Source organism: Pogoniulus pusillus, chromosome 11 (assembly GCF_015220805.1).
Source record: "Pogoniulus pusillus isolate bPogPus1 chromosome 11, bPogPus1.pri, whole genome shotgun sequence".
In the NCBI taxonomy this organism is placed as follows: Eukaryota; Metazoa; Chordata; class Aves; order Piciformes; family Lybiidae; genus Pogoniulus; species Pogoniulus pusillus.
Window position 1 is genome coordinate 17,695,477 of NC_087274.1, and position 26,759 is coordinate 17,722,235.

Here is a 26,759-nt window from a genome sequence, read left to right on the forward strand (position 1 = left end):
CTGTGCTCTGTCGTTCTTGCCTGGTGCTGATTTGTTAACCCTTTGGAGGTGAAGAGGAGGAGCCACGCGTGGCCTGAGGCAGGGATGCTCCCGGGGACCAGCCAGGAGTGAGGCTCGGGAAGAATTTTGCCTTCCAGGAGCTCCTGAGGGTTGCTGCAGGTGACTCCAGATTGTTCTGCTGTGTGCTGTCCTCCTGAGTGAGGTAAGGAAATGGTCTGCTGGCCTGCCTGGAGGGAGCAGAGGCGCATGGGTGTCCAACCTGCCCTGTCTGGAGTATTAATAACTCCCTCTGCCTTGTGCTACTCCAGCTCAGGAGCCCACAGCATTCCTGCTTGGAGCCTCTCCTGCCTGCACTTTCTCCTCCCAGGACAGCCTGTTCCAGCCACAGTGTGACCTCGCTGTCTGCCACCTCTTGTGCCATGAAGTTTCTGCCCTTCTTGCATCAGCAAGAGTGTGGCCAGCAGGACCAGGGCAGGGGTTGTCCCCACCCTGTGCTTAGCACTGGTGAGGTCACACCTTGAGCTCTGAGGAGTTGGGAGCCTCTTGCTTCTGCCCTGTAGCTTTGAAGGGCAGGTGACACCCACAGGGCACTCTGCATCGGGGCAGAATGATGCCAGCTCTGCAGCAGCAGCAGCACAGGCCTTGAGGGCCATGTCCCCAAAGAAACATAGGCAGTCACAGCCTGTCCTCTCCAGGTGTCCTCAGTGTCAGGATGGTGATGTTGTGTTGGCGTCTTCCTGAGCTGCTGAGTTTGCCCTCTTCAAATCACTTGTGCTAATTAATCACACTACTGATTATTTGCAGCTCAACAGAGCCAGGACCACCTGGTGGCCCCAGCTGGGGCTGGGTACTGTAGCCTTGGAGCATCATGGTTGGACTTGATGATCTTCAAGATGTTTTCCAGCCTACATGATTCCATGACTTAGTGCCTTCAAACATCACCCAAATGCCAACCTGGGGCCCAATTTCCATTCCCCACCTCATCTTGTCCCATATATTTCCCTTGCCAGGCTGCTCTTCCAGCCCCAGGTGAGCATGGGAGCACTGAGGATGATGATAGTTTGTAAGGACTAGGGGGGACCTCTTAGTTCACCCTCATAGAATCAGACAGGTTGAAAGAGACCTCCAAGATCATCCAGTCCAACCTATCCCCCATACTGCAGCTCCTCAGGATTCATGCAGCTCTCAGGAGGTGCTTTGTGTTCTCTGGATGCCTTTCTGAGCTCTCCATCTCCAGGCTGAGGATTTTTTTTTCATAGTCTACATAATTTTCCAGGGGAAAAAAAGGAACAAATCCAAGGAGCTTTCAGACTTTGCATTAATCTGAGTGGTGTTGGTGAGTCCTGAGCTTGCTGTGGCTTCTCTGGCTCCCTGTCTGCTTGGTTGGAGCATCAACAGGCTGCTGGTGGCAGAGCTGCTGTGGTGACTCACAGCAATAGTATGCAGAGCAAAGCACACATGGAGCCTGCCTCAGCCAGGCAGGAAAATGTGCTCTGCCAGGATGGTTTTCCAGGCAGGAATGGCCCTGCACAGCCAGGGCTGCTGCCAGGGGCTACTGGCATGCTCTGAGCACTGACTCAAGGTGTGTGGTGGGGAGAAACCACAATTCTGGGTTCTTCAGGTGCAGCTGGTGGGAGGAAAACACAACTTTAGGTCCTGCTGGTAGGGGGGAACTGCAATTTTGGGTCCTGCTGCTGGAGGGAAACCAGAATTTTGGGTGCTCCAGGTGCAGCTGATGGGAGGAAAATACAGTTTTGGGTCCGGCTGGTGGGGGGGAACCACAGTTTTGGGTCCTTCAGGCACAGCTGGTGGGGGGGAACCACAATTTTGGGTCCTTTAGGTGCAGCTGGTGGGAGGGGGAACCACAGTTTTAGCACCTTCAGGTGCTGCTGATATGGGAGTAAGCACAATTTTGGGTCCTGCTGGTGAGGGGAAAACCCAATTTTGAGCCCTTCAGATGGAGCTGATGGGGGAACTACTATTTTGGGTCCTTCAGGTGCAGCTGGTGGCAGGGAACTCACAAGTTCAGGTTCTTCAGACCCAAATAGATTTAAACAACACAAAACACTTTTTTTTTTTTTCCCCTCTCCTCTTGTGTTTTGGCTACTAAAGCAGTACCTCAGAGGTAATGTTTGCCTGCCCTTGCTCCCATGGGATGCTCTCATCCCCATGCTGTGCTCAGCAGGGCTCTGGGGCAGCCTGATCTAGCTGAGGATATCCCTGGTGACTGCAGAGGGGCTTGGATTGGATGAGCTTTGGAGGTCCCTTCCAAGCCAGCCCATTCTGTGACTCCCTGAAGTGCTGGCTGGACAGGCTGGGTGTTAGGGGAGTTGGTGCCTATCCAAGCTTTGTTCACCACCTCTCCAGCAGCTGCTGGTCAGGGTCAGCCTTTGCTTAAGGCCACACCAAGTGCCTTCAGACTATCCCTTGAGGGGTCAAACCCCTGGAGAAATTCCTACCAGGGAGGTGCTGTACTGCTTCCAGCAGAGAGGAGTTGGGAAGAGCACCCTGCCTGGGGTGAAAGCAGCCTGGAAGCATCAGGGATCTTGTGTTGGAAGCCTGAGTTATAGCAAATAGAATCATTTAGTTTGGAAAGGACCTTTAAGACTGAGTCCAACTATTCCTTGACTCTGGCAAGTCTGGTGCTAAACCATACTTTTTAGCACCACATTTATGTGTGTTTTAAACATCTCCAGGGATGGAGATTTACCTCTGGTATTGGGCCTCATGAAAGCTACCACACTTACTCACAGACTACCAGCTAAAACAGGGCTTTTTTTATCCACTCCTCCTGAAGGATCAATTCCTTTGAGCTCAGAGCTCTCTGATCTCAGTTTGGATGATGAGATCTATTTTCTTCCTCCATATTTTGTCCCTCCCAACTGAGCCTATTTCCATCTGCCATCTAAATGCTGCTTGGTTGAACACCCTTATTTTCCAAATCTGGGGAGAAAGGAGCAGAAGTTGCTCAAAATTCCCTCTCTTTTCACAGTTCTCCCTGTTCACCCAGTCAGATCCCTTTTTAATTATGACTCAGTAGAGAGGGACCTGGACAGATGGGCACAGTCCAATGCCAGGAGTTTTAACAAGGCCAAGTACCAGGTTCTGCACTGTGGCCACAACAACCCCATGCAGTGCTACAGCCTGGGGACAGAGTGGCTGGAGAGCAGCCAGGCAGAGAAGGACCCGGGGGTGGGGACTGGTTGGCAGTGACTGAACATGAGCCAGCAGTGTGCACAGGTGGCCAAGAAGGCCAATGGCATCCTGGCCTGGATTAGCAATAGTGTGGCCAGCAAGCCCAGGGAGGTCATTCTGCTCTGTGCTCAGCACTGGTCAGGCCACACCTTGAATGCTGTGTCCAGTTCTGGGGCCCTCAATTTAAGAAAGATGTTGAGGTGCTGAAACATGTCCAGAGAAGGGCAGCAAGGCTGGTGTGGGGCCTGGAGCACAGCCCTGTGAGGAGAGGCTGAGGGAGCTGGGGGTGTGCAGCCTGCAGCAGAGGAGGCTCAGGGCAGACCTCACTGCTGTCTACAACTACCTGAAGGGAGGTTGTAGCCAGGTGGGGTTGGTCTCTTCTGCCAGGCACCCGGGGGCAGAACATGGGGACACAGTCTCAAGCTGTGCCAGGGCAGGTTCAGGCTGGATGTTAGGAGGAAGTTCTTGACAGAGAGAGTGATTGGCATTGGAATGGGCTGCCCAGGGAGGTGGTGGAGTCACCATCCCTGGAGGTGTTCCAGGGGAGGCTGGATGAGGCACTTAGTGCCATGGGTTAGTTAATTAGAAGGGTTAGGTGATAGGTTGGACTCTGTGATCTCAGAGCTCTTTTCCAACCTGGTTCATTCTCTGATTCAATCCGTTACTGTTTCCAGCAGAGTTTTTCCAGGCTCCCCTCTCTCACACTGAGCTGCTCTCCAGGGCTTTAGATCCCTGAAATCAGTGTCTCTTTTCCTGAGTCTGTTGTTATCAGCTGGATGCCCAGCATGGTTTGGGGATCACAGGAGGTCCCCCAGCAGCTCCTTCAGCTCCTTCTTTCTCTTCCCAGAGTCAGGAATAATGAATGGCTCTGAGCTCGCCAGCACAACGGCCTCCAGTCCCACAGCCAAAGAGGAGCAGGTAGTGAATGGCCACGATGAGAAGGAGTCCAACCCCTTTGCTGAGTACATGTGGATGGAGAATGAAGAAGACTTCAACAGACAGGTAGGGCCATGGGGGTGGCTGCCAGCTCCACCTTCCTGTGCCTAAAAACAAAGCTGGGGAAGGGCCTGGAGAATAAATCTGACAAGGAGTGACTGAGGGAGCTGGGGATGGTGAGGAGGAGGAGGAGGCTGAGGAGAGACCTCATTGCTGTCTACAACTACCTGAAGGGACATTGTGCAGAGGCTGCTGCTGGGCTCATCTCATGTAACTGGAGACAGAACAAGGGGGAATGGCCTCAAGCTGAGGCTGGGGAGGTTTAGACTGGACATGAGGAAAAAGTTTTTCCCAGAGAAAGTGTTGAGGGACTGGAATGAGCTGCCCAGGGAGGTGGTGGAGACACCCAGCCTGGATGTGTTTCAGGGTTGTTTGGATATGGTGCTTGGGGATATGGTTGAAGGTGAATCTTGTAGAGTAGGGTTCTAGGTTGGGCTTGGTGATCCTGAGGGCTTTGCCAGCCTGCATGTTTCTGGGATTCTGTTTCCCTTTGGTGGGTTCCATGTGTGAGTGCAAGCACAGAGCTGGTGGCTCAGATGAAGAGTCTTCTTGTTTATGTTGGATCTGCAAGGCCGTGGATGAAGGTGGGAAAAAACAAACCCTCAGGATGCCTCTCACCCTCCCACATCATGGGATCATGGAATGGTTTGGGTTGGAAGAGACCTTTTAAGGATCAACCTGCAGTGAGCAGATCAGTCAGGTTGCTCACAGCCCCATCCAGCCTAGCCTGGAAGGTCTCCAAGGTTGGGGCATCTGCCACCTTTCTGGGCAACCTGCGCCAGTGCCTCACCACTCTCAGTAAACTGCTTCCTTTTCTAGGCTAACTCTCACTCTTAAGTGGCAAACCTTCACCCCTCATCCTGTCAGGGCAAACCTTCACCCCTTGTCCTGCCAGTCAGACCCTGTCAGCCCTTCCTCAGAGGAGTGTTGACAGCACCATTGTCTTCTCCTCTGCTTTGCTGTGATCACCAAGGCCTTGGCTTCCCATAAGCTCAGCTGGAGGGAGAGGACCATCATCAAAACCAGTGCTTGGAAGTGGAGAGCCTTTGTAGCTGTGCTGAGCCAGCCAGGAGCCCCTGCAGCTGGGACTTCTTTCACTTCTTTCAGTCCCGTTTTGGGACTAGATGACCTCCAGAGGTCCCTGCTCTGTGAAACAATCCCAAACACGCTTGGAGCAGCCAGGCCACTTGGGAGGAGCCTTGGCCACTGGATGCCGTGTCCCTAGTGGGACAGCTAAGTTCTCAAGACCTTCTGGTGTGCCTTGAAGACCTCTTTCTTGTGGAGAAAAGGCACGACCCTGCACACTGGAGCCAAGGCAGCCCCCGGGCACCAGAGGAGGGTTTCCTCATCTCTGTAGTGTTCCCAGCAGCAGATCTCCGTGGCAGTGCTGGAGTCCTGCTCTCCCGGGAGGCAACTGCAGCCAGTGGGGACAGTGAGAGCAGCAGCTGCCAGGTGCCCTGCTGTGACAAGCTGGCACTCGGCTGTGCCTCCAGGCTGTGTGGTGGTGACTGACGCCAGCCAGCGGCCCCCAGCAGCAGCTGGGCTGCTGGAAGTGGGTGAGATTAATTAGTTAATGAGTGCAAAGCCCTGGCTTGGTTAAAAGCCTGAGGAAGGCAAAGCACACTGCAGCTCCCTGCCAGAGGGAAGGTCCCCAGGGGTGGAGAAGGGAGGAGAACGAAGCCGAGGCCTGAGGGCTTTGCTGTGCTGGGCTCTGCCTTGCCAAGATCCTCACCCTGCTCTGCCAGCCCTCACTTCTCCACACCAACCCCACAGCCCTGTCCTGGGAGCTCAGCCCTTTGGCCTCCAGGTGAAGCACTGGTGCTTGGTTCGAGGTTGGAAAGTGGTTTGTGCAGAAGCTGGAGTCCCTCTCCAAAGGCCTGGTAGTTCATGTGTCTGCTGGGGGAGGGAGAGCTGCCCTGCAGCAGAGCCTTTCTCTGTCAGCAGGCAGCACTCCCACGAGCAGCTGTCCTGGAGTTCATGGAGCTAGACTTGGGATGCTGCACCTCATGTTTCTCATTCAGTTCCATCCTGGTCCTGAGTGCCCCCAGGAGAAGAGATGCTGTTGATGAGGGCACAAAGAAGCCAATGGCAGCAGTGTCCCTTCTGCTGATGGTGGATTCTAGATCTGTGCCTCCCACTGCAGAAGGGCACTGAAGTGCTGGAGTGCGTCCAGAGCAGAGCAGGGAAGCTGGGGAAGGGTCTGGAGCACAAATCTTGTGAGAAGCTGCAGAGGGAACTGTTCAGCCTGGAGAAAAGGAGGCTCAGGGGAGAACTTCTCACTCTCTAGAGCTCCCTGAAAGGAGGTTGGAGCCAGGTGGGGCAGGTCTTGTCTCGTTGTTTATTCCTTGGGAGTAAATGGCCTCAAGTTGCCCCAGAGGAGGTTTCGGTTGGGCATGAAGAAGAATTTCTTCCACAAAAGGATGGTCAAGGCCTGGCCTAGGGCTGCCCAGAGTAGTGGTGGAGTCCCCATCCCTGGAGGGGTTTCAGAGCTGTGGAGATGTGGTGCTCAGGGCCACGGTTCAGTGGTTCCTTAGCAGGTGATGGTTTGATGATCTTCAAGGTCTTTCCCAGCCAAAACCCTCCTGTGATTTTGGTCACCCAAGAGATTTGGGGCTTCTGGCAGATTTAGGCTGAACCTCCCTCCAGACCCACTTGCTCCCCCTCAGCTTCGAGGCCACTCTACTGCCCTGCCTTCTCCACAGAGGCTTTCTGCCCTGCAGACCCTGTGCAAAGGGCACAGGAGGGTGTTCTCAAGAAACCAAGATCTGCTTGGCACCCTTCACCCTTATTTATCTCGGCAGTGATCCCTTTCCCATGGAGGCAGCACACCCCGGAGGGCAAAAAGGGAGTGGTGAGCTCTGGTGCTGAGCTCCGAGTGTGCTGCCAGCAGGTGAGGCTGGGGCAGGTGACAGAGCTGCAGTAAATACCCAGGAGAAGACAAAGAAGAGCCTTGAGCAAATACAAATCCCTTGGTCTCTTGGTTGGCTTGTTGTGAGTTGATGGTTTTAGCTGAAGGGGTAGCAGGCAGGTCCAGGACCACCATCTGCACCACATCCTTGCCTTGCAACCAGCACTGCCAGTGGCCCCAGTGGCCCAAAACGATGTGGTAAGGGGAACAAGATGCTGCAGAACTGGGTTGGAGTGAGGCCAGCAGCACTGAGGCTCAGAGGAGACAGAATTTCTACCTGGACTTGAAGTGCTGGGATGAGTGCAGAGCTGTGGGCTGGCTCCTGTGGAAGCACAGATGCCAGCACAGGCATTGTCACCTCTCCTGGGGTGGCTTCTTAACCACAGGAGAGACTGAGGGAGCTGAGGCTGTTCAGTCTGGAGAGGAGAAGGCTCCCAGGTGACCTTATTGTGGCCTTGCAGTATCTTAAGGGGGCTACAAGAAAGCTGAGGAGGGACTTCTTAGGCTGTCAGGTAGCAGTAAGACTGGAGGGGAATGGAACAAAGCTGGAAATGGGCAGATTCAGACTGGATGTTAGGAAGAAGTTGTTCAGTATGAGGGTGGTGAGAGCCTGGAAGGGGTTGCCCAGGGAGGTAGTGGAAGCCTCATGCCTGGAGGTGTTTCAGGCCAGGCTGGATGAGGCTCTGGACAGCCTGATCTAGTGTAAAGTGTCCCTGCCTGTGGCAGGGGGATTGGAACTGGCTGATCCTTGTGGTCCCTTCCAACCCTGACTGATTCTGTGGTCCAGTGTGCACTGCGTGCAGCTTCAGGAGAGCTCCTGGAAACCCAGCTGAGGCCAGTGGGGAGATGTCCTCAGAGCAATAAAGGGGATTTTCTTTTTTTTTTTTTTTTCCCTGGCCAGACCCCACCAGGCTGGTGGTGAGAAGTTGTTTAGTAGCTGAGGCTTGGAGACAGCATTTGAGGTTTGAGAACTAGGAGAGAGTTTTTCTCCTGAGTGGGATTTTAGCAGTGGCTGGATGTGGGTAAGCTGGAAGTTGGTACCACTGTGGGTGGGATTCCTGCTATGGGTGGGCCCTGAGGGGCTGCAGAACAGGGCATGGTGAGTTCCAGAGCTCCACTTTCCACAGAACCATGAAATCATTTCGGTTGGGAAAGACCTTGAAGAGCATCAAGTCCAACCCTGCCCCCAGCACTGCCAGGATGCCACTGAACCATGGCTCTCAGCACCACAGCTCCATGGCTTTGAAACCCCTCCAGGGATGGGGACCCCACCACTGGCCTGGGCCAGGCCTTTGCCAACCCTTTTGTGGAAGAAATTGTTCCTCATGCCCAAACTAAACTTTCCTTGGAGCAACTTGAGGCCGTTTCCTTTTGCCCTATTTCTTGGGAGAAGTGACCAACCCCCAGCTGTCCCAGCCTCCTTTCAGGGAGCTGTAAAGAGCCAGAAGGTCTCCCCTCAGCCTCCTTTTCTCCAGGCTGAACACCCCCAGTTCACTCAGCTGCTCCTTACCAGCCCTGTGCTCTTCTCCCCTGCCCCTGCAGCCAACTTTGGTCATAGTTTCTGCCTTCTGGTGAAAATGTGGACAGGGTTGAAGCTTTCTGGAGCAGGTTGTGCTCCGTGGCCTCGCTGACTGGATTCTCTCCACTGCTGGGCTGGAAGCAGCTGCTCACATTCCTGCTGTTTTCTGGCTCTCACCCCAGCTGCTCTTTTGGTGTTTTGTTTTTTTCCCTGGTGACCTTGTTCTTCTTCAGCTGGAGACCAACTTTTACTCACTCCAGCCAGCACCCAGAGATAACCAGCCTGGAAGATGGGAGCAGCTGCTTAGTGCAAGCATGGATGGGCTGGAGTGAGGCCAGGACCTCAGCACCCCGGCTCCTGCCTGGCTTTGCTCCCACACACCCCCTCCAGCCTCAGCAGCTTTCTGCTCTGGGATCCCGAGCCAAAGCTTGGCTTCAGGAGGAGATTTCCTGCAGCAGAGATGGTTTCAGGCAGGGTGGACTCAGTGGGAGTTGACTGCCACCCTGTGTCGGTGCTGGCATAGCTGGGGTGAGAGGAGAGGAAGCAGAACAGGCTGGCAGAGCCCTGGCACCGCTGAGGGGATCCACAGAGAATCACAGAATGGTTTAGGTTGGAAGGGACCTCAAAGCTCATACGGTTGCAGCTCCCCTGCTATAGGCAGGGACACCTCCCAGTAGAACAGGTCACTCAAGGCCTCATCCAACCTGGCCTTGAACACCTCCAAGGAGGTTGTGGAGCACAGAATCACAGAATGTGGTCAAAGATCTGTGATTCTGTGCTCCACAACCTTCCCTGGGCAACCTGTGCCAGTGTCTCACCACCTTCACTGGAAAGAACTTCTTCCTAACATCCAGTTTGCATCTCCTCTCTGCCAGTTTTAAACCCATTCCTCCTTGTCCTGTCATTACAATGTCAATAGTCCCTCCCCAGCCCTCCTGTAGCCCACTTCAGATACTGGAAGACCACTCCAAGGTCTCCTCAAAGCCTTCTCTCCTCCAGGCTGCAGAGCCCCATCTCTCTCAGCCTGTCCTCATAGCAGAGCTGCTGCAGCCCTCTGAGCATCTTTGTGGCCTCCTCTGGACTGGCTCCAGCAGTTCCATGTCCTCCTGCTGTTGGGGGCTCCAGAACTGTATACATGGCATCAAATGCTGCTGGCCAGCTGTGGGTCCTGAGAGCCACCCTCTGCAGTTCTGCTGGGGCTGGACAGCCTCAAATCTGGGAGCTGATGGAGCATGAGGTCCCTTAAATCCTCTCCCTTTCCCTTCTGGATTCTGGGGAGACCTTCTGGTGGCCTTTCAGTGCTTAAAAGGGACAATTGCAGAGCTGGGGGCAGACAGGACAAGGGGTGAGGGCTTGGAACTGACAGAGAGCCAGCTTCAGACTGAATTTATTCTGAGGGTGCTGAGACCCTGGCCCGTGGCCCCCAGAGAGGTGGGAGATGTGCCACACATGGAAGCATCCCAGCTCAGGCTGTTTGGGGCTCTGAGCAACCTGCTCTAGTTACAGGCATCATCCCTGCTGACTGCAGTGGGGTTGGACTGGATGAGCTTTAAATCACACAGAATCACAGCAATATCTAGGTTAGAAGAGCCCCTCAGGATCACCAAGTCCAACCTAGAACCCTACTCTACAAGGCTCTCCTTAAAGGTCCCCCCTTGCCAAAACCAGTCTGGGATTCTATGGATTTGTCTGGTGCTGGGAGCTTGCAGGCTGCAGTGGCCTGAGCACAGCTTAGCTTTGCTCAAAATGTGCCATGTTTTGTGCCCTTGCACCTCCTGTGGCTGGCTCCAGGTAAGAGGATGAGCTGGTGAAGGGTCTAGAGCAGACATCTTGTTGAGGAGCAGCTGAGGGAACTGAGGTTGTTCAGCCTGGAGAAAAGGAGCTTGGGGGAGACCTTCTGGCTCACTCCAACCCCCTAAGAGCAGGCTGGAGCCAGGTGGGGATTGATCTCTTCTCCCAGGGGCCAAGTGATCCTCAAGTTGCAGCAGGGGAGGTTTATGTTGGGGGCCATGGTTTAGTGGTGAACTGGCAGTGCTGGGTTAATGGCTGGGGCTTGATCTTAAAGGTCTTCTCCAACCAAAACTTCTCTGTGGCTCTAAGCTGCCAGAGCCAATCTCACCCAGGTTCCACACGCAGCTCTGCTTGCCCTGTGGCCTGCCCGAGGCACAGACAGATGAAGCAGCGAGGATGTCCCACAGGGAGACAGTGCATGGAGAGCACCGAGGCACCTTTGTGCCTGTGACTAACAGGTCTCTTTGGGCAGGTGGAGGAGGAGCTGCAGGAGCAGGAGTTTCTGGATCGCTGCTTCCAGGAGATGCTGGAAGAAGAAGAGCAGGACTGGTTCATTCCAGCGAGGGACCTGCCCCAGGGCATGGGGCAGCTACAGCAGCAGCTCAATGGGCTCTCAGTCAGTGATGGCCACACTTCAGAGGACATCCTGGTAAGGATCTCAAGAGAACTTGCAGCAAGGTCTAGCCAAGAGCAGAGGACCTGTCCTGGGGTTGGGGTGGGCTTTTCTTGGGTGGTTTCTGAGCCATGTTGGTACAAGAGCTGGTGAAAAGGTACTGAAGGTGGCTCAGGTTGGGGTTGGCTACAAGGATGAAACAGGGAAGATGGCCTCAAGTTGTACTGGGGTGTTCAGGTTGGATGTAAGGAACAATTTCTTCCCCAGAAGGTTTAGGTTGGAAGGGACCTTAAGAGTCATCCAGTCCCAGACACCTCACACTGGACCAGGTCACTAAAGGCCTCATCCAGCCTGGTCTTCAATACCCCTGGGGAGGGGACATCCACAACCTTCCTTGGGCAACCTGTTCCAGTGTCTCACCACCCTCACTGGAGAGAATTTCTTCCCACTCTCCAGTCTGAACTTGGCCTCCTCAAGCTCCAATCCATTCTCTCTCATCATGTCTCTACAAGCCATTGTCAGAAGTCCCTTCCCAGATTTCTTGCAGGAACAAGAAGGCTGCTGTAAGGTCTCCCTGGAGCTGCCTTTATTCCACTCGCAGCCTGTCCCCATAGGGGTGGTTCTCCAGCCCTCTGCTCATCCTCATGGCCTTCCCTGGACCTGCTCCAGCAGCTCCATGTCCTCCTTACGCTGGGGACACCAGAAGTGGAAGTAGTGTTGCAGGTGTGGGGTCTCAGCAGAGCAGGGGTAGAGAATCACTTCCCTCGTCCTGCTGGTCACACTTCTATTGCTGCATCCCAGGAGAAGGCCCCTGCCAACCCAAACCATTTCATGAATCTGTGAGTCCTGAGAACACCAGGGCCAGGGCAGCCACTTGACACCTGTGAACACTTGGCCCCTGTTACAAGAGGGATAGGGATGTGCTGGAAGGTGTCTAGAGGTGTCCATGAGGATAATCAGAGGGCTGGAGGTGCTCTGCTGAGAGGAGAGACTGAGGGAGTTGGGGCTGTTCAGTCTGGAGAAAAGGCTCCCAGGTGACCTTGCAGTATCTTAAGGGGGCTGCAAGAAAGCTGAGAAGGGACTTTTTAGGCTGTCAGGCAGTGATAGGACTGGGGGGAATGGAACAAAGCTGGAAATGGGCAAATTCAGACTGGATGTTAGGAAAAAGTTGTTCAGTATGAGGGTGGTGAGAGCCTGGAACAGGTTGCCCAGGGAGTGGTGGAAGCCTCATCCCTGGAGGTGTTTCAGGCCAGGCTGGATGAGGCTCTGGACAGCCTGATCTAGTGTGAGGTGTTCCTGCCCATGGCAGGGGGACTGGAACTGGATGATCCCTGTGGTCCCTTCCAACCCTGACTGATTCTATGAACATCCATCCTTGGCAAGCAGCCAGCAGGGGTGGTGCACCTCAGGGGCCCAGGTGCATGGGAGGCTGCTCGGTGCCAGCCCTTGGAGTGCTGCCGCTCAGCCTTTCTCTTCCCTCTTCTCTTCCAGAGCAAAAGCAACTTGAATCCAGATGCCAAGGAGTTTGTGCCCGGTGTGAAGTACTGAAGCCCAGGCAGGCTTTGGCAGGACTGTGTCCCTGCGTCAGGGAAGGTGGCAGGGGGCAGGAGAGGAGGGGGCAGCCCCCAGCTGGACTCTCTGCCCCCCATGGAGCTGCTGCAATGTGGCGAAGTCTTGCTCTACGCTTCAAGTACCTCTGTGGGTTCTCCCCTTCTTCTGTTTTTGCTCCCCCCTTTTCTAAGGGTTTTTTTATCTCTTCCTTTGTATCATTTAGCATCTGGTTTGGGTTTTTTTTTTGGGGGGGAGGGGGCATTTTTTGCTTTCTAGGACTGGCAGCCCTTTAGGTCTGGCCTGGAGTCCAGCACACAAACCCCCCCACACCCCCTTCCCCTTGCTTCAGAGGCCTCTTTTGGTGCGTGCTTCAAAGCTGCTAGTGGAAAATCCATGTTTCCTTGTTTAAATCTAGATCCTGCTGCACACACTTGCTCTCTCCCTCAGGCAGCAAAGCAGGGCCAGGAGCTGTGCTTGGCTTTCCCAGTTTCTCTTAAACAGGATCACTTTGGCTGGTTGTTTTTTGCTTAAGGAAAGGTGAAGTGTAGCAAGATGGCAAACCTTCAATTCCTCCATGCTCTCCAGGATGTGTTTAACTCCTTCACTTAACTCCTGCCTGCTTGAATCGGTTGTGGGAGCCCTGAGGGGGGAGACCAGACCCTTCAGGCATCACCCCAAGGGCTGGGCTGCTCTGACAAGACATTGCTGCCTTCTTAAGGAATTCCCCCTCCCCAGTTCTGGAGCTTACCCAGCACTAGAGGCTGCAGCTCTGAGTTATTTCTTGTTGACATAAATCCAAGAAAACTGAATAAACCATTCCTCAGGTGTGTGGCAGAGGTGTCAAGGAGACTCTCTAGGAGCAGGATCCTCTGTCAGGATGAGTCTGAGCCCCAGGGAGCACCCACAGAGGTGATGGGCAGTGACTTCCTGCTGATCCCCACCCCCTTTGCTTAGGCTCTCTGTTGGGATGAATCTTGAGCCCCAAGGAGCACCCACAGAGAAGGTGATGGGCAGTGATTTCCTGCTGCTCTCCATTCCCTGTGTTTAGGCTCTCTGCTAGGATGAGTCTGAGCCCTAGGGAGCATGCACAGAAGTGATGGGCAGCATGTTCCTACTGGTCCTCACCATCCCCTTCGAGGCTCTGGTGAGCTCTTGATGAGAATCCTTGCTTCTATGGGGTAAACTTGCCCTTGGGGCCCTCTTTCTCCATGGGCAAGAGGTGAGCAGGCTTCAGGTCCCTAAAACAGGTCCCTGGGTGGTTTAAATCTTGTGCTCAGTGGGGGAGAGCCAAGGTGAGGCATGGATCCTGGGGCAGCTGGAGCCTCCCGGTGGGGCTCAGCCATTAAGCAGTGCCTGGCTCCAGCAGTGCAGAAGGCAGCTTCTGCTCAGCCCTCTGCATCTCACCTCCCACTTTCTTCCCTTAAACGGAGTGGTTAATGGAGGAGGAGCAGGGGCTCCCCTCGGGGCTGGCAGAGATGGAAGCTAATGGCCAGGCCGGGGCCTGGGGCTTGCTGAGGCTCCATTAGCTTGGCACAGAGCACAGCAGGAGAGACAGGGGCTGGGGGCTGTGCACACGAAGGAGGAGCAGGGGTTGGAGCTGATTAAACTCAACCACTCTCTGGGCTGTGCCCTCCCTAACCCCACAGCTCTCCTCACTGCCTGCCAGCACCCAAGCCGGGCACTACTGCAGCTGGAGTTGAAAGCCAGTGCTTGGCTCAAATGTCACTGCCCAGGGGGGAATTAGGGTTAAATTCTCCTCTGTTCTGGCACAATCCATCACCTTCCACTGCAGGAGGCTCCCTCTGTGCCCAGGGCTTTGCAGGATGTGATCCAGTGCACAGGGCTGGGCAAGCACCTTTGGTGGTGGTGCTAGCTGTTTTCCCACCACCTTTTCTCTGGTTTCTGTTTGATTTCTTACCCCACCCCTCCCACAAAAAAAAAAAGTCCCCACCCTGACCCCCCAACATGCTGTAAATTTCAAACAGGAGTAAAAATAAACTTTTGGGGGGAACAGCAATGTAGAAGTCTCTGCCTTGGAAAAGGAGGAAGGTCTCCCTCAAGGTTTTAATAGGACAAGGGAAAATGGTCTCAAGTTGCTCCAGGGAAAGTTTAGGAGCTCAGGATGTCAGGGGTTGGAAAGGACCCAAAGAGAACATCCAGTCTAACCCCCCTGCCAGGGTAGGACAGTACAATCTAGCTCAGGTCACACAGGAACACAGCCAGACAGGCCTTGGAGGTCTCCAGAGGAAGGTTGGACATGAGGAACAATTTCTTCTCAATAAAGGTTGCCAAGCCTTGGCCCAGGCTGCCCAGGGCAGTGGTGGAGTCCCCATCCCTGGAGGGGTTCCAAAGCTGTGGTGCTGAGGCCATGGTTCAGTGGTGCCCTGGCAGTGCTGGGTTCAGGGCTGGACTTAGTGATCTTAAAAGTGGTCCTCTGATTTTTTGATTCTGTTCAGCACCAGCTGCAGACAGCGTCCTGGTCCCAGCAGGCAGGGAGCCTGCAGGGGTGGCTGCTCTGAGCGGGGCCAGCGCCGGCTGAGAGCAGTGACAGTGACATTCCTCACAGCAGCGTTAGGTGGCTCTGCTGGAGCTTCACTTCAGCCAAATCCACAGGCAGCTTCAAGCTCCTGCAGGACTTTTGTCCTTCCCTCCCCCTCAAGGTTGTGATCCCAGCATGGTGAAGGGACCTTTGGGATGATCCAGCCCAACTCCTCTGCCAGAGCAGGGGCACCCACAGCAGCTTGCCCAGCATCACAATGCTCAGGGGAGGTTGGAATCTCCCCACAGCCTCGCTGGGCAGCCTGGTCCAGGGCTCCAGCACCCTTACACCAAACACGTTTCTCCTGCTCAGATGGAATCTCCTGGGTTACAGTTTGTGCCCATTGTCCCTTGTCCTGGCACTGGGCACCACTGGAAAGTGCCTGGCCCCATTCTCCTGCCCCCCACCCTGTAGTTCTTGCTGAGCTCTCTCAGGCTGCCCTTTTCCAAGCCCAAAGGCTTTCTCCTTCCTTCTCCTCCCTCCTGTTCCACTGGTGTCCAGCTGCCCTCCAAGCACCACCCCCACTATCTGGGTAGCAGCCCAGGGCCACCTCTGTGCTGCAGCTTGTCCTCCTTGGGCACTGAAACAGGAACCTTCAGGCTCCATTTTGTCTCATTCTCCAGCACCCCCCAGCACAGCTCAGAGCCTTTTCCACCCAGCTGCCAGGGACAGTTTCTCTTCCCATGCCCAAGCCACACTTCTGGCCACCTCACCACCCCTACCCCACTCACTCCCCAGCCCATTTCCCTTCGGGTGGTGCAACCTTTTTATTGCCCAATTCCAAACCCCATTTGCCTAAACTTCACTCTGTGGAGGGTGCCTCCAGCCCAGGGTGGGGCCATGGCTAGAAGATGTGGGTGTAGAAGACATCAACGTTGTCAGCATAGTTCAAGGGCAGAGCCTGGCCAATGTTCCTGGCACCCAGCCGGGCACCCCCTAGGGCTGAGGACCGTTTCAGCTTCAGGAGGCTGAAGCGGGAGAAGACCTGGACAGGAACCTCCCTCCGTGCCTGTGCCAGCACCTGGATGAACCCTGCCGGAGGGCACAGAAAGAGTTGGGGTGATGAGGGACACAGGGACAGCCTAGCTGCCAGGATAGGAGGCACCCCTGGGACCCAGCATCCAGCCTTCAGCTCCTGGGACCCTCCCATCCCAGTGTGCACCCCTTAGACCTCTCCTATCCCGCTGTGGATCCTGCCGTATCCTCCAGTGCCACCACCATGCTGTGGATCCCTGAGCACCCCCCAGTGCCACCACCATGCTGTGGATCCCTGAGCACCCCCCAGTGCCACCACCATGCTGTGGATCCCTGAGCACCCCCCAGTGCCACCACCATGCTGTGGATCCCTGAGCACCCCCCAGTGCCACCACCACGCTGTGGATCCCAGAGCATCCCTCAGACATCCCCATCCTGCTGTGCAGCCTGGAGTGGGTCCCCAGCAGCCCCTGTGGCTCCCCTCACCTGCCTGCATCTTCTCCCAGCTGTTCCAGACAGAGCCCACGCAGACGATGGGCAGTCCCAGCTCCCCCAGGAACAGGCTCTGGAGGGTGGAGGGGTGCAGCAGGCTAGATCTGGCACTGGGGCCCCCTCCTCCTGCAAAATTCCACACCCTCATCCCTTCCCCATCCCTTCTGGCTCTCACCTTGTCGATTTTGGGCAGCACAGCCACGACGTAGCGAGCCAGGACCTCACCAGCCTTGTGGAAGATGTGACAACAGAGTGGGTCCCCAGCCTGGGCACCTGGGGATGGGGTGGGAGTAGGATGGGGACCTGGGACCCCCTCACACCCCTGCTCCAGCTCCCACAGTCCAGTCTGGGCTGTGTGGGGAGTGGCACATCTCCCACCCTCCCCCAGTGAGGAGGGCAAAGGGTACCTGGGCCAAAGGGTGTGCCAGGGGCAGAGATCGGGTCCAGGCAGGGGTCGTGGGGAGGGTGACAGCAAAGGGGTGGGGATGGGCAGCCCAAATCACCCACAGGGATCACCCCAGCCCCCACATACAGCCCTCTGCCCCCTGTGCACCATACCCTCAGCCAACTTCTGGCAGAAGCCTGCAAACTTGGACTTCTCGAAGGTGCGGTAGAGATGAGTCAGGAGGCCCATCCTGTCCGACACCTGCAGTGCCAGTGTCAGCTCTGCCCCATGCCTGCCAGCACAGGGCACCCTCTGGCACCTCATGGGCCAGTCTGCAGCCACTGGGACCCTCCCATCCAGCACTGCGAGCCCCAGACCCCTCCATCCTGGAGTGGATCCCGGAGCATCCCCCAGTCCCACCATCCCAGAGTAGATCCCAGAGCATCCCCCAGTGCCACCATCCCAGTGTGGATCCCAGAGCATCCCCCAGTCCTGCCATCCCAGTGTGGATCCCAGAGCATCCCCCAGTCCTGCCATCTCAGTGTGGATCCCAGAGCATCCCCCAGTGCCACCATCCCAGTGTGGATCCCAGAGCATCCCCCAGTCCCACCATCCCAGAGTAGATCCCAGAGCATCCCCCAGTCCTGCCATCCCAGTGTGGATCCCAGAGCATCCCCCAGTCCTGCCATCTCAGTGTGGATCCCAGAGCATCCCCCAGTGCCACCATCCCAGTGTGGATCCCAGAGCATCCCCCAGTCCTGCCATCTCAGTGTGGATCCCAGAGCATCCCCCAGTGCCACCATCCCAGTGTGGATCCCAGAGCATCCCCCAGTGCCACCATCCCAGTGTGGATCCCAGAGCATTCCCCAGTCCTGCCATCCCAGTGTGGATCCCAGAGCATCCCCCAGTGCCACCATCCCAGTGTGGATCCCAGAGCATCCCCCAGTGCCACCATCCCAGTGTGGATCCCAGAGCATTCCCCAGTGCCACCATCCCAATGTGGATCCCAGAGCATCCCCCAGTCCTGCCATCCCAGCGTGGATCCCAGACCCCCCCCACCCAGATCCCAGCACAGAGTCCAGCTCCTCCAGGACGCCACAGCAGCACCTGGAAGTAGTCAAACATGGCCTGCTTGATGTAGCCAACATCATGGGGTGGCACCTCCAGGTTGTCCATGCAGTCAAAGACCATCTTCACGGCCTGGTGCGCAATCCAGTACGCTGCAGAGGGGGCAGAGAGCCGGCTGACACCCCTCCAGAGCCCCTCCCTGTGCCCTTGCCCACCCACCCCCCTCACCTGAGCCTTCATCCCCCATCATGTGTCCCCAGCCACCACAGCCTGTCTCCGACCCATCGGGGTTAATGAGCTTGCAGTTGGAGCCAGTGCCTGAGATGAGGACAATGCCACCTGTGGGGTCAAAGCCAACAGAGGGGACACACACACGTATGGTGACCTTCCTCACCCACCTTTCCACCCAGGTGTCCCCTTGCTGTCCCCTACCGTGGTCGGTGGCGGTGGCCATGGCCCCGACAGCGTCGGTGGTAATGTAGTAGCTCTGGCTCAGGTGGGGGAAGCGCTGGTGGAGCTCCTGGGTCAGCTTGCTGATGGAATCCTTCTGATCACCCCCGCTGAGGGACAGCCCCTGCCCCGTGGGGGGGGGGGTCCTCGTCACCCCCCAGGTGGGACACAGGGAGCCAGAGCATCCTTAGAGAGGATGCTGATCCTGGGGTGGAGCAGGGGGCACATGACAGGGGCCTTACCAGTGAGTGGAGTGGGACACTGGGGTCAGCCCCAGCTTGGCTTTTGGCCTCGCTGACCATCTGCTCGATCCTCTCCAGGCACTTCTCAAGGCCAATGAGCTGAGAGCCAAGGCGGGGACAGGCTACAGAACCCCCCAGCAGCCCTGGGCCCCACTCTGGGGAGGTCCCGCCTAGCCAAAAGCTCTTCATCAGTACCCATGTGCAGCTGGCAACACCCCAGAAACACCTCTCATGGCCTCATCCTACCCAGCGAGCTTGGGGACAGCTAGGGCCAGTCCCCCACCATGCCCTCATGTGTGTGTCCCCTGGGCTGGGTAAAGATCACAGGACCACACAGGATCACAGGATGCTAGGGGTTGGAAGGGAACCAAAGAGATAATCCAGTCCAAGCCCTCTGCCAGAGCAGGACCCATCTAGCTCAGGTCACATGGGAACACATCCAAACAGGCCTTGAGAGGTTCCAGAGAAGGAGACTCCACAGCCACTCTGGGGAGCCTGTGCCAGTGCTCTGGGACCCTTCCAGGAAAGCAGTTCCCCCTTGCATTGAGCTGGAACTTCCTGTGCTGCAGCTTCCACCCACTGCTGCTTGTCCTATCCCAGGCAGCAAATGAGCAGAGCCTGTCCCCCCTCCTGACCCCCAGCCCTTGGATATTCAGAAACATTGATTAGATGCCCTCTCAGTCTTCTCTTCTCCAGACTAAGCAGCCCCAGGTCCCTCAGCCTCTCCTCATCAGGCAATGTTCCAGTCCCCTCATAGCCCTCCCTTGGACCCTCTCCAGCAGACCCCTGTCCCTCTGAAACGTGGGCTGGCTCTCAGCTCACCCAGTGGTTTGTGGAGGGTCCCTCTGTCTCAGCCAGGATCCGGCCATCTCCAGAGACCAGCACCACCCTGGAGTGCGTGCCCCCGCTGCAGAGAGAGGCGGGGGGAACTGTTAGCACCACCCCGTGCGTGTGCCCCCAGTACCAGTGTGGGAGGGACCCTCCCGGACCCCCCCTCAGCCCCATCACCTGGCTCTGCCTCTCCCCTGGGACCTCCGGCAGCTCCCACACCAGCCCCTGCTGGTGCTGGGGTGGATGTGGGGCCAGGATTGGGGGCCCAATAAACTGGATGGGCTTCCCTGGTGGGACCCGCGACAAGAATGGGCTTTCCTGGGGGAGGCACACCAGGATAGGAGGCTCTGGAGGTCCTGGTCCCGCCACGCACCCTCTAAAACAGCCCTTGGGAGTGGTGTAACCAGGATGGAAGTCCTCGGGAGGGGCACACCTGGTAGGCTTCCCGGAGGTTCAGTCCAGCCCAGACGCCTCCTGAGCCCTTAAAGCAGCCCTAAGGGGTGCTGGGGGCTGCTGGCCAGGACGGGGGTGGGTCTTAGGGGGTAGGTAGGACCACAGCGGAGGCGCTGTGGGACCAGGGCTAGTGGGGCCCCAGGATGGGGCTTCCGGGGCGATACGGGACCAGGATGAGGGACCCCGGAGAGGGGAAGGGGGAAGGGGAACACCAAGCATCCGGCAGGGAGCGCGGGGAGGGGATGCTGCTGGCCCCCATCCTACGCCGCTGACCACCGTCCCCGTCCCTCCACTCCCACGCTGGAGAGGGTTCCCGGGTTGGGGGGGAGGGGGTGGGGGGAGAGGTCCCCGGGGAGCGATCAGGATTCAGGGGAGCTGCAGAGCCCTGGGGGACTTCCCCACCAGACACCCCCCGCCCCACGACCGCCCTCACCCCTCCACGCCGCCGAACAGCGATGCCATGGCCGCCGGAGCCGCCCCGGCGCTGGCCCCGCCCCACCCCTCGGCCACGCCTCCGCCCCGACTGGCCACGCCCCCGCAGCCCGCGCCGGGTCCTGCCGTCCGCCCGCCGCCGCCGCGGCTGCGCCGTCGCCCTGCCGAGCTGCGGCGGGGGCAAGGGCTCGTTGCCCGCGGGCTGCTGGGGTCACAGACACGCAGGGGGTACTCCCACTCGCGGCGCAGCCCTACGCATACACCTGCCATGAGGACGCCCCTCTCTGCGATATAGCCACCCGTGACACACCCCTCTGCATGCCACCCACGGTATAGCTCCCCACGCACCCAGCTGCTACACACATCCACGCATACAGCCGTGACACAGCCTCCCGCTCCCAGAAATAACCCCCACACAGCCACTTGTGGCACACAGCCGCGCGTACACCCATGACACAGCCCGCACGCTCCATAGAGTGGCACTCCCCACCACAGTACAGCCCCTCACACACCCACCTGGGACACAGGCCCCCCCATGATGCTGTCACCCCCCACAAACACACACCTATGACACAGATAAACCTCCCACGATGTAGCCCCCCACACGCTCTCCTGCGATGACTTAGCCCCCACACACCCACTCGCAACACAGTGCCCCCCCCAAGATATACCCTGCCACAAACCCACCCAGGACAGAGCCCCACACATGACGCCCCAGGGGACCTTGGAGCTCAGCAGAAGCAGAGTCCCACGGTGATCAGCCCCCGTGCAGGGGATGTCCCCCACTCCAGCCCCAGCTTCAAGCCATCACAGCCCAAGTCCCAGCGATGGGGCTGGAGATGGAGGATGTGTCTGTGGACCAGGTGCTGCCACCACCATGACCCCGAGGGCTTCCTGTGTCCACCTTCCAAAGCCACATCCCCCCGTGGGGGAGAGAGAGGCTGGGGTCCCCTTCCTGTGACACCCTGCTCCTCTTTAGGGCCTCACTAAAGAGTGTGGCAGCAACTGTCAGGTCCCATCAGCCGTGGCACAGCCGAGTGGCAGATGGGGACATGGGTCCAGCTGAGACCCTCCTAGGGCACCACGGCCCCTTCTGCGGGTGACAGTGGGTGACAAATCGATGTGTGTCCCACCGCTGCACCCTGCCAGGGGCTGAGGTGGCCAGAGATGGAGGGAGAGGGGGACAGGGAGGGAGCTGGGGACAAAGGGACAGATGGATGGACAGATGGATGGAAAGGACTGAGGAGTGAGTGGGTGAAGGGGGAGTCAGATGTGTGAATGGGCAGAGAAGATGGAAGGATGGATGGAGGGTTGGATGGATGGGTGGGTGGATGAGAGAAGGGAAGAGGGATGGAGAGGATTAAGAGGTGACTGGAGAGGGTGGAGAGATGGGTAGCAGAGCAAAAGGATGGATAGAGAAGATGGAGGAGTAGATGGAGAAGACAGGGCCAGATGGATGGAAGGGATGGATGGGCAGATGGAGGGGAAGATGGATCGATGGCATATGGGTGGATGAAAATGATGGAGAAGATTGGTGGAGATGATGGAGAGGACGACAGAGGATAGAAAGAATGGAGAGGTTGAGTGGATGGATGAAATGGAGGAAGATGGAGCAGGCAGGAGAAGGTGAGGAAGGGGGTGTCACAAGATGGAGATGACAGGACAGAGACTGCTTGGATGAGGAAGGTGTCCCAATATGAGCAGAGGGATGGTGCCAGCCTGGTAGGACACACCAGGTCATGCCATGTCACTGCTGACAGAGGTTCCTGGTCCCGAGGTGCTGCGATGGGGACATCAGCAGAGCAGCCAGCCCACAACTAGGTTGATCTCCCTCACATCTGCCAACTGCAGCGCTTCCAGGTCTCCCCAACCCCTCCTTGGTGGACACCTTCCTTCCCAGGGTTGGGGGGAGGCTGCCCCATGCCCGTGGGGTGCTGCAGAGAGACCTGGTGGGGTGAGGGCCATGGCCACCCCACTCTTCATGGCTCAGGGGATGAAGATGTTCAGAGTCATCCACATCCTCCCTGAGAGTTTCAGACGGTGGGAACCCCCAGGGGGCTGTGACTGAGGTCCCCCAAGGCCAGCAGTGGGTGCGGGCAGCCCTGGGTGTGACAAAAAATCCCCAAGAGACCCCAAAGATGGGGTGGAGAAGAGTGGCAGGGGAAGGGTTAAGCTGCAGTGTGTGTGTGTGTGTGGTGTGTGTGCAGCCCCTGAGCCCACCGCCCTCATGCCCTCATTAAGGTCTGGTGGCACCAGCCTGTCTGGGGACAGCGGGGACAGGGGACCAGGACCTGCTGCTGCCTTTGTCTCAACTTGTGGCAAAGTTTTAGGGGAGCCGATGGACAGAGGCTGCTGAGGGACCCGGAGCTGTGTCAGTCCATGGGGCTGTGGCCAAGCGTCCCGAGGGACAGAGGTGTCCCTGCTGGGGCCGAGTGGCACCTTTGGAGCCAGGGGGATGCTGGGAACACCCTGACCTGCTCGGGAAGTAGGAGTGGCGACCACAACAACCCCCAGGACCTCCTGACCCCACACTCATCAGTATGAAGGTGACTTCCACCATCTCGGATCCAGCTAGGACAAGAGGTGACGCCAGCCGGACCGAAGCCCAGGCCCATGGGACGTGCATGAGCCTCTCATCAGCTTGGGGTAAGACACACAGATTTGAGGGTTGCAGACACACAGGCAGCTGCTGCCCTCCCCAGACCCCCAGAAACGGGGTGTGGGAGCTGAGAATGCTCCACAGGACGTGCCGACGCCTCCAGACCCTGGGCATTCCTGGGCGACGCCAGTGCCAAAGCCAGCGTGGGTCAGCGTGGGTCAGCATGGGTCACTGTGGGTCCTGGCTGAGCGTGGGGAGGGCGAGCGAAGGGCAGCAGGGCGGAGAGTGGCCGTGGGGACGTGGGCTGAGCCCCGCTCTGCTCACTCGCCCCAGCCCCGCTCCGTCAGCTCCAGCATCGTGCCAGTGCTGGGCTTGGGCAGGACCCAGCTCGGGAGGCAGAGGAGGTAGAGGTGGGAGGAAGGCCCCAGCAGCCAGTATTCTGCTCCACCATCCTCGGGAAGTGCTGATGCTGGAGGGGCCGAGATCCACTTTAGGGGTCGAGATCCACCCTGCTGCTGGTGGGTTGGGAAATGGTTTGCGGTGGTGCTGAGACAGTGGATGAAGCCGGCACCGGGGACACCCTACACGGAGGAAGAGGATGGTGAGTGGCAAAACGGGGCGGTGGTGGGATGGCGTTGGTGGATACCTGCTCTCGGGGCAGTGCCCAGCCCCTCTGCAGCCTTGGGGTTGGATTTGGGGTGGTCTTGGAGGTTCCACCAAGAGCAGCCAACTCCTGGGGTGCAGCCCCACTGCGACACGGTGGCACTGGGGCTGTGGTGCGTCCCTGTCCAGCATGGGGATACCTTGGGGATGCCAGCACTGGACAAGGCACTGGCTAGGAGAGCTGCAGGCATGCAGAGCCACAGACACACAGACAAAGAAGGGCCTGTCTGTCTGTCCTTCTCCATGCCTGCCTGCCAGCTCCGTAATCCCGCTCCCTTCCCGACGATTCTGTCCGCGCGGTAAGTTCTGAGTCTGTCCTGTTCCTGTAGAGTCTGTCCGCCTGTCCCTTGTCCATTTGTCCACCCACACAGGCTGCCATCCACCTACATCTTTCCATCCATCTTCCTACCCTTCCATCTGCCTGTTCATTAATTTATTCATCCACCACCCCATCCATCCACCCACCCCACCATCCATCCATCCATCCATCCATCCATCCATCCATCCATCCCACCATCCATCCCTCCATCCATCCATTCACCTTCCAGTCCTTCCTTCCTTCCTTCCTTCCTTCCTTCCTTCCTTCCTTCCTTCCTTCCTTCCTTCCTTCCTTCCTTCCTTCCTTCCTTCCTTCTACCCACTCCCCATATTTCCCTGCACCCACCAGCTGTGTTCCCTGGACCTGTCCCCATTGGCAGGGCTTTGTCTCAGTGATATTTGTGCTCCTGCTCTGACACCTTTCCCCCAAACACCTTCTCAGGGGACGTGGAGGTGAACCCTGGACAGGCATGGGGAAGTGGCATGGAAGGACATGGAGGAGGTGCCACAGGGGTGATGTAGCATCAGGGTGACATCAGCATCTGAGCCTGGACAGCCATAATGGGAGCACGGTGCTGGGGACACACAGAGTGATTCCTATGGCATCATGGAGACTGCCTAGAGTTTTGGGGAGCAGTGATGGCTCTGAAGGCTGGTGGCATTTCCACTCATGCCCACTCGACCTGCCCACACTGCCCATATTCTCCAGTCAGCAGCAGAGAGAAGCTGGAGATGGGAACAGGGATGAGGACAGGAATGGGGACAGGGATGTGGATGAGAATGGGCACAGGGATGGGGAATGGAGAGAAGGATGGGGATTGGGATGTGGACAGAGGTGGGAATGGGGATGGTGATAAGGATGGAAATGTGGTTAAGGAAAAAGAGAGAATGGAGATAGAAGTGGGGACAAGGACATGGATAGGAACAGTGATGTAGACAGGAATGGGAATAAGGATGAGGATGGAGAAGTGGACAGGGCTGGGGGTGGCAGTGAGAACAGGGATGAGGATGGCTGAAGACGAGGATGAGCTTGAGTATGAGGATGGGGACAAGGATTCATACAGGGTTGGAGATGGGAATGGGAATGGGGTGGGGGGATGAGGACAGAGATGGGGACAGGGATGGGGACAAGCACAGGCTCAGCCCCGGTGCTGGGGGATGCGGTGGCGGCGGAGCCGCCGCAGTGGCAGCTGGACGTCAGCAGGGGCAGAGCGCAGCTGAGCCCTTGCCCATCGAAGCGGAGCTGCTGGCCGCTAATTGATATTATTACAGGGCGGGGCGGGGGCGGGGAGGGGGGCGAAGGACAATGACAGGACCCTTAAGCTGGGGCCACCCCGAGACGGGACACCCTTGCCCCCTCCCGTGCCTCACTTTCCCCATCCGCAGGTAGCCATGGCCCCAAGGAGGGTGCTGGCTGCGGGGTGCTGGGGTATCCCCGTCCCCTTCTGTGTCCCACATGTCCCCCGGTGTCCCCTGGTGTCCCCGGTGTGGCGGAAGGGCAGCTGGCGCCTGGCGGCACAAGCACACGCCTGACCTAGTTCAGCTCCCGCGCCGGCAGCCGCTGGAAAATGAGTTAATAAACCCCAAAAGAGGGAATTTTCCGGCTCACAGGAGGACCGAGACAGACAGGTGGCACCAGGTTGGTATCACCCGGCTGGTAGCACTCGGCTGGTGGCACTGGGCTGCCCATCTCTTCCACTGGCATGAGGCGGTGGCACCTGGGAGTCCCACCAGCAAATGAGGACAGAGCCTTGCACCCGTGGATGTCCACGAGACCTTGATCATACTCCCTGCACCCATGGGTGTCCCTGGGGCCATGCCATCTCTGCCACCCCTCCTCTTCGTGACTCTATATCCCTCTGGGCGCTGGGGACCCAGTGCTGGTTTCGGGCGGCATCAGGGGCTAAGCCCTGGGCGGATGCCCATGCTGGGTGCTAAGTGGGATCAGGGACTCAGCAGGATCCCAGCCCCACTGATACCCTGCTGAGCTCCCACCTGTCACCCCAGCACCCAGGGGCTGCCCATGGGGACATGCTTGGCTCTTCTACTGCCCTATGGGCACCTGCTGGGCTCCTCTACCAGCTCACAGAGATGTGCTGGGCTCCCCATGGGGTCATGCTGAGCTGCTTTGAGCTTCTTTGCCACCCCATGAGAGCATGCTGAGCTCCTTTGAGCTCCTTTGCCACCCCATGGGGTTGTGCTGAGCTTCTTTATCGCCCCATGGGGACATGCTTGGCTCTCCTGCTACTCCATGGAGATGTGTTGCACCCCTTGGGGGTGTGCTGGACTCACCTAGAACCCCATGGGGACATGCTGAGCTCCTTAGCCACCCTGTAAGGATGTGCTGAGCTCCTCTAACACCCCATGGAGACAGGCTGGGCTCTCCTGGCACCCCATGGAGATGTGCTGGGCTCTCCTAGCACCCCAGGGGGATCTGCTTGCCTCTCCTAGCACCCCATGGAGATGTGCTGGGCTCTCCTAGCACCCCAGGGGGATCTGCTTGCCTCTCCTAGCACCCCATGGAGATGTGCTGGGCTCTCCTAGCACCCCAGGGGGATCTGCTTGCCTCTTCTAGCACCCCACAGATGTACACCGGGCTCTCCTAGCACCCCATGGGGATGCACTGGGCTCTCCTCGACCCCACTGAAGACACCCTGCGCTCCCTTTTCCCATGGGACCGCCCTGCTTACCACCACTCCTTTCCTGGCGTGGGGGGGACGTGTGCCCGGAGAGTGCCCC

General features: G+C 57.7%; 2 protein-coding genes across 4 annotated transcripts; one reads left to right on the plus strand and one right to left on the minus strand.

Annotated features, from left to right (window-relative positions):
* Positions 1-480: 480 nt before the first annotated feature.
* Positions 481-14,590, plus strand: PAIP2B (poly(A) binding protein interacting protein 2B). Its single transcript, XM_064151240.1, has 4 exons — positions 481-504; positions 4,043-4,197; positions 10,882-11,058; positions 12,514-14,590. Exons 2-4 carry the CDS (start codon positions 4,054-4,056, stop codon positions 12,568-12,570), a joined length of 378 nt encoding a protein of 125 aa, XP_064007310.1. The 5' UTR covers positions 481-504; positions 4,043-4,053; the 3' UTR covers positions 12,571-14,590.
* A 1,270-nt stretch (positions 14,591-15,860) lies between these two features.
* NAGK (N-acetylglucosamine kinase) lies at positions 15,861-20,495 on the minus strand. Of its 3 annotated transcripts, none has more exons than XM_064151237.1 (10): positions 20,442-20,495; positions 19,547-19,631; positions 18,725-18,823; positions 18,465-18,606; positions 18,261-18,371; positions 18,072-18,184; positions 17,138-17,225; positions 16,755-16,852; positions 16,574-16,652; positions 15,861-16,144 (listed from the first exon to the last, which is right to left on the minus strand). In XM_064151237.1, the coding sequence occupies exons 1-10, from the start codon at positions 20,468-20,470 to the stop codon at positions 15,957-15,959; spliced, it is 1,032 nt and encodes a 343-aa protein (XP_064007307.1). In that variant the 5' UTR covers positions 20,471-20,495; the 3' UTR covers positions 15,861-15,956. The 3 variants fall into 3 exon arrangements, with proteins under 3 accessions (XP_064007307.1, XP_064007309.1, XP_064007308.1); XM_064151238.1 differs by having other exon boundaries at positions 15,984-16,144; positions 16,578-16,652; XM_064151239.1 differs by lacking the exon at positions 20,442-20,495 and having other exon boundaries at positions 18,725-18,894.
* Between the last annotated feature and the right edge of the window lie 6,264 nt (positions 20,496-26,759).